This window comes from Octopus bimaculoides, chromosome 11 (assembly GCF_001194135.2).
Source record: "Octopus bimaculoides isolate UCB-OBI-ISO-001 chromosome 11, ASM119413v2, whole genome shotgun sequence".
Lineage (NCBI taxonomy): Eukaryota > Metazoa > Mollusca > Cephalopoda > Octopoda > Octopodidae > Octopus > Octopus bimaculoides.
In genome coordinates, this window is record NC_068991.1 from 35,272,511 (window position 1) to 35,278,930 (window position 6,420).

The 6,420-nt window shown below is 33.4% G+C and overlaps 1 protein-coding gene across 1 annotated transcript in view; it reads left to right on the top strand.

Annotated features, from left to right (window-relative positions):
• LOC106876983 (glutaminyl-peptide cyclotransferase) overlaps positions 1–6,420 on the top strand; it is an 89,843-nt gene that overhangs the window by 32,561 nt on the left and 50,862 nt on the right. Inside the window, exon 2 of the mRNA XM_014925755.2 lies at positions 3,436–3,573. Coding sequence (XP_014781241.1) covers positions 3,436–3,573 — 138 coding nt within the window. The remainder of the gene's footprint in view (positions 1–3,435; positions 3,574–6,420) is intronic.

Below are 6,420 nucleotides of genomic sequence, written 5' to 3' on the forward strand. Positions count from 1 at the left end.
TATATATATATATATATATATATATATATATATGATGATGATGATATATATTCAACAGGCTTCTTTCAGTTTCGACCTACAAATCCACTCATAAGACTTTGGTTAGTCTGAGGCTATAGTAGAAGACACTTGGCCAAGGTGTCATGCAGTGGGACTGAACTGGAACTATGTCATGGGAAGCAAGCTTCTTACCACACAGCCATGCTTGGTGGTTAACTTTTATCAACTTATTGACAATAAGACAAAATAGTTTATTTAGGTTTTCAGTAGTAATTCTATACATTTTCTTTGTTCTAGATTCTACTGTAACTATATTTTTGATCCATAAGTTCATCATCATTGTTTACTATTTGTCTTCCATACTAGCATGGGCTGGATGGTTTGACAAGCTCTAATAAGCTGCAGGACTTTCTCAATGATTTCAATGGTTGGATATATTTCCTAATGACATTTACATTACAGTGTGTATTAGGTGCTTTTCTGTAACCCTAGTACAAGTGAGACCTCCAAGTAACTTGCTAGAAAAGAAAAGGGAAAAGCCTCCTTGGCTAAAGAGAGTGGAAGTGGGTTTATGCTAAGTGTTGAGAGGTTAAAGTGTGATAGGGAGACAAGTACAGGTGTCTTGCTATAGAGGAGATACATGGCTACCTCATATTATTTATGTCTCAAGCTCGTGTGTGTTGATACATCCGCAACGCTGCTTCTAAGTTATGTATTACACGTGCAGTTTTTTTTTTTTATATAATACATGAGCATGTTATCAAAAATGACCCTACATGCATCCAGATATAGCTAAATAATATACTGATTGCCAACTTCCATCCTGTTGTTAATTTGGGGTCCTAGTCTGTGTATGAGTAAAGCTTCCTTAATTCTTAGATTACCCAAATTTCTTTCATTGACCTCAGTTGTGACTGTTATGCTTTTGTCAGTGTTCCGGCATCTGTTTAGATGTTTTCTGAAGGAGGAGGCTCTCATGTTCAGATGTTCATTGCATAGAATACAATGTAACAAATGCAATAAGTTCTATGTGGGTAGCACAACAAAACCGTTACACATTCGCATCAACGAACATCTGAACATGAGAGCCTCCTCCTTCAGAAAACATCTAGACAGATGCCAGAACACCGACAAAAGTATAACAGTCATAACTGAGGCCAATGAAAGAAATTTGGGTAATTTAAGAATTAAGACAGACTAGGGCCCCAAATTAACAACAGGATGGAGGTTGGCAATCAGTATATTATTTAGCTATATCTGGATGCATGTAGGGTCAATTTTGATAACATGCTCATGTATTATATAAAAAAAAAAACAGGAAAGAAAAAAAACTGCACGTGTAATACATAACTTAGAAGCAGCGTTGCGGATGTGTCAACACACACGAGCTTGAGATATGGCTGCTCTCATGCACTTCTCATGAGGAATTCTGGAAGGAGCTTTGTAAGACCACTGCAGAGACATTTCTGGAAAAAAACAATTCAGTAACTTTTGGAAAACCAATTATAGCAGAAACTCGATCAATTCCTAGCGATATCTAAAGAAGGAATTTTTGTATTCCGAAATATTATTATTATATCAGACTATGGGTAATTAAATTATAACAGTTATTATAGTCCACTCTGCATTGTTGTGCCATTCAAGACATTATATTTTAAATGTTATAATTTAAAATGTGATCTCATCATCATCATCATCGTCATCGTTTAACGTCCGCTTTCCATGCTAGCATGGGTTGGACGATTTGACTGAGGACTGGTGAAACCAGGCTCCAACCTGATGTGGCAGAGTTTCTACAGCTGGATCTCAGAAAGTGTAGTGGGTGCTTTTACGTGTCACCCACACGAAGGCCAGTCAGGCGGTACTGGCAATGGCCACGCTCAAAATGGTGTATTTTATGTGCCACCCGCACAAGAGCCAGTCCAGGGGCACTGGCAACGATCTCGCTCAAAAATCCTTACACATATCACGGGCACAAGTTGATTTAAAATGGAAGGAATTAATTGACTTCAGCATACTGCTTAAACACTCACCAAAATCCATCTACCTGGAAGTTCATTAGCATATCCACTCAACCAATTTGATCTATGCATCTTTTAAAATATGTTTATAAAAAACAAATGAAATAAAACAGGTTTATACACTATATCTTGTCTAGTTTGTAATTAAACAAAATAGACTGACATCAGTGTGAAGCTCAAGATGGTAAGTGTGCCTACATCTCAAAAGTATCTTACTACTAAGTACAACCATCAACTTAAGAAATTAAATATTCAAAATCAGTTGATTAATTCTTCTAACAAGTTTTATAAAAATTTTAAACTTATTGTAACAGAGTAATGTTGCTATTTTTTATGTAGTTTAAGAATATTAAGTTTGTTAAATGTATTGCTTTTTTGGAATTAGTCATGCATTATCTTCTAGCTTTGAGATTTCAATTATGAGATTGTTTACTTTTAGTATGACATTATAGGATAGATATAAGAGACTGCTTATATATTAAGCAATATTTTGGATGTGTCTGATTTTAGATTTTATGCAAACTAAAGTAACAAAGTAGCTGAATGGATAAAAGATCTAAACCTTCAATTCATGGTCTAAACCTTTTGAGAAATTTTAAATGTAATCAATTCTTATCCTTTTATACCAGATGGAATTTCTCTGATTTGCTTATAGAAACTAGAGTTAAACATTAGCCCTATGGAATCTTGTAGCTTACATTAAAAAAATAATAACTTTTTGAAAAGACAATATTCTTTGAGTTTTATTTTGCTATGATGCAATGGTAAGTGGTGGTGGTGGTGGTGGGGGGGGGGGAATATCTGAAAATAAAACTTAACTATGATAAACCATAAGCTTAGAACTTTCACTAATTGTACAATGGTCAATATAGCTGAGATTGTATGTGAACAATATCTGCATTTCACAACAAATACTTCTTTGGGACAATAAGTACAATACTAATATAATAATGTTTACAGTAGGATATGCTTTAAAGAAGAGCTGTTTTCCACTCACATATATTTTTATCATCATCATCATTTAATGTCCTCCTTCCATGCTAGCGACAGCAAGAGCAGGAGACTTACTTTAGTCTTTGGCCCGTGGCCATGCTGAGCCACCACCAGGAAGGGTTTAGTCGAACAAATTGACCCCAGTTACTTATTTTCAAGTTTTGTACTTATTCTATCAGTCTCTTTTGCTGAATCACCTACTTATGGGAATTTAAACAAATCAACACTTGTTATGAAGCAGTGAGAGAGGGACACACTCATGCACACACACACACCATGTGTATGCACACACACTGACAAGGCATTGGTCAGCCTGGGGCTATAGTAGAAGACACTGAAGTCAAAACTATGTGGTTAGAAAATGAGCTTTGTAACCATACATCTATGCTTGAACCTCTATGTATATAATTTTATATTTCAGGAAAAAAAATTATATGGTGAGAATGGAATGAGAAATTTAACAAAACTTGGAAATTTCAATGACTTTTGGACTCTGGACTTGGAACCAATTTTGATACCTCGAGTCTCAGGGACACCTGGAAACATCAAAGTTCGAGAGGTTTGTGAAATAATATTCTATTTTTAGCTTTTGGAAGATGTTTGTTTTCAGTTTTCTTTTAGTAGTCCTGTAACAGTTGTTAGCGTGCTTTATTCATTTGTTTTATGATAAATTTTCCATGCTTGCATGAGTTGGATGAATATATTGAGGTGTTGTTTTACATGTATGAGATCACTTATTCCACATGGCTTTGAAAGCATGAAGTGACTAGACAATTTGTTTACAGGAGAAGCTGACAGCAACACTGCTTGCTGCACTTTTGTACAAGCAATTACAGATATGAACATACATATATGCATTTACAAATGTATTTATGTATATACTAGGTATTCATTGAATACATTTCATTTTCAATATAGAGTGTTAGATTTTTTTTTGTGAACACCTGATGACTCTTCTGCTTCATCACACTGCTGAACACAAAGCAATGGAATTGCAAACATCAAGAAACATTTCATTCTGTATCTGTGCACACTCTTGTTCAAAGGTTGCTCCCAGTTTTGTACCATAATCTTCATCTTTTAATCATCCCCATTAAAAAAGAGAGAATTTAGCGGTGTCATGTCTGGTGAACACAGATGGTTTTCTACTGAATCTCATCCATTCAATCTACTTGGCAAAATTTCATAACAGTAGGTAGTGTGGCAGTGCCCCATCCTGGTAGAAATAAAACATCACGTCTGCAAAGTCCTCTTGAATGCTTGGCATAACAAATTATTGTAGCAAGTTCCAAGTAAATAGGACCGGTAACAATATTATCAAAAAAGAATGATCTAATTAATCCTTTTGATGATAAGAGCCAAACTGTAGCATCTAGTATGATCTTCCTCCATAATATGCATATTCTCAGGTCCCCAGTAGGTGCAATTACCAGGCAAACCATCTATACATAGCCATGGTCTGTCAAAAATAAAGTTGCCAAAGACAAGATCATTAATGACATTTCAATATGTTGTTTATCATAACTGGAATTCTAATGAGTTAAGCATCTACTGGTTCTATTGTTCTTTTTTTGCTGACAAAAACTAGTTCTTAATGTTTCTACAAGAGATCTGAATGGATAATTGCTTGCTGACATCATCAATCCTTGATGGAATCCTGTTTATTGGTTAGAGTTAATTTCAAATCTGGACACAGTGATTTCAGTTTCAATGGATGGAGTTTATAAATATTCTAATGCATCACTGTGTGCGTTTCCACAAATCATGTTTCTTACAATCATGATCCGTATTCCTGGGATGATTACAGTACAGTCTGTAGTATCCATGGACATCAGGTGGATCATAGTTTATGTGTTCACATTTCCTCAGGCAATATAGTGTGAAACAACAAATGTATAACTGAAGGATACTTATCAATTTTCACCAATTTTCAATTTGATCAGGGTATGTGGGCAGTTCTGTGTGTATTTGGTGGGAAGGAGTAGAAGGTGATGGAAGGAGGGAGAGGAATGGTAATGATAAAGGAAAGGGAGGTGTGTGTGTGGTGATGTTAGACTTCTTTTGGTATTTGTGTATGCAGATGTCTTTATGGGTGGTATAGTTCATTGGTTTGGCCTTAGTCACAACAGGTGCCTTCTCAATGAATTCCGATGTAGTAGAATCAACAAGTACAGCTATTCAGTTGTTGGAGTTCATTGTCTGAGTTAACAAATGATGTTCTCTTAAAGGGTCCTTTTAATTATTTCTGGTGGTACAATAGTATAGTATATAGCATAGGAAAATAATGTTTTTTTTTCGTCTAGTTGATTTATATGGTCTTCTTTTGTTCCATTAGATGTTAATGACAGTTTGTGTTTTTTCTGTTTCAAAATGTTCTTTTCGAATTCTAAGAATCTGGCTTTTATACTTATACTAGTGTACCTATGCCGTCAGAAATGATAGGAAAATTAAAATTAAAAGATTACAACCTTTATCTTAGTAATTGCTTCAACACCACATTTCTAGTGAAAACCCTACCACCAAATGATCTTTGTAAAATGTAAACAAAACATTTCACTTGTGAAATGATCCTTCTGAGTGTTTGTTAACTGTATTTTATAGGGAAGCCTTTGCAGGCATATATAATTACATGGAAAAATGCGAGCAAGAGAAATAATATTCTTAAGATTATAAACCTGGAAAAGTTACATCTGGTAAAGTACAGAACAAGAAAATTTTTACTAAGGATAAAATTTCAAATAAAATATTTAGATTTAAAAAATATAAGCTTTTATTAAAACTAAAAATTTTATAGTAAGTTATTACTTCTATTTATTATTACTTGTTATGTCTATTAAAAATAGCTCAAAATATTTTTTGCACTTTAAAAAAATCTATTTTTAAAATTAATGATTAGAAATTTGAAAATAGGTTATAAAAAGTAATAGTAGTATGTAATTAGTTAGTACAATAAATAGAATAATACAAAAATTAGTTATATATTATAGTAAAATCTATCTATAACATTCACAGTAAAATTTGCTTGAGTTATTGCCTTGCCAAGTTTTTACATTTTTAGTCTTGACCCAATGCCTATTTTTTACATAATGAATTTACTTACCATATATACTATTCTACTTTGCATAAAACTTTAGCTATATTGGTACTTCTGGCTCTCATTTTTTAAATATTCTAGTGTGTCAATATTTTAACAAAATGATGGTACCTTTTTTTAATTATAATGTTACTTTGTAAATTAAAATCAAATAATTTTTAATGTTCAGATTTTATCCTTAGCTGCAATATTTTAAGTAAAACATTTCTTGCTCTGTACTTTACTAGATGCAATGACTTGTCCTGAACTTTTCCAATTGTTGTAACTTGTCCTGTACTTTTCCAGGTTTATAATCTTGAGAATATTATTTCT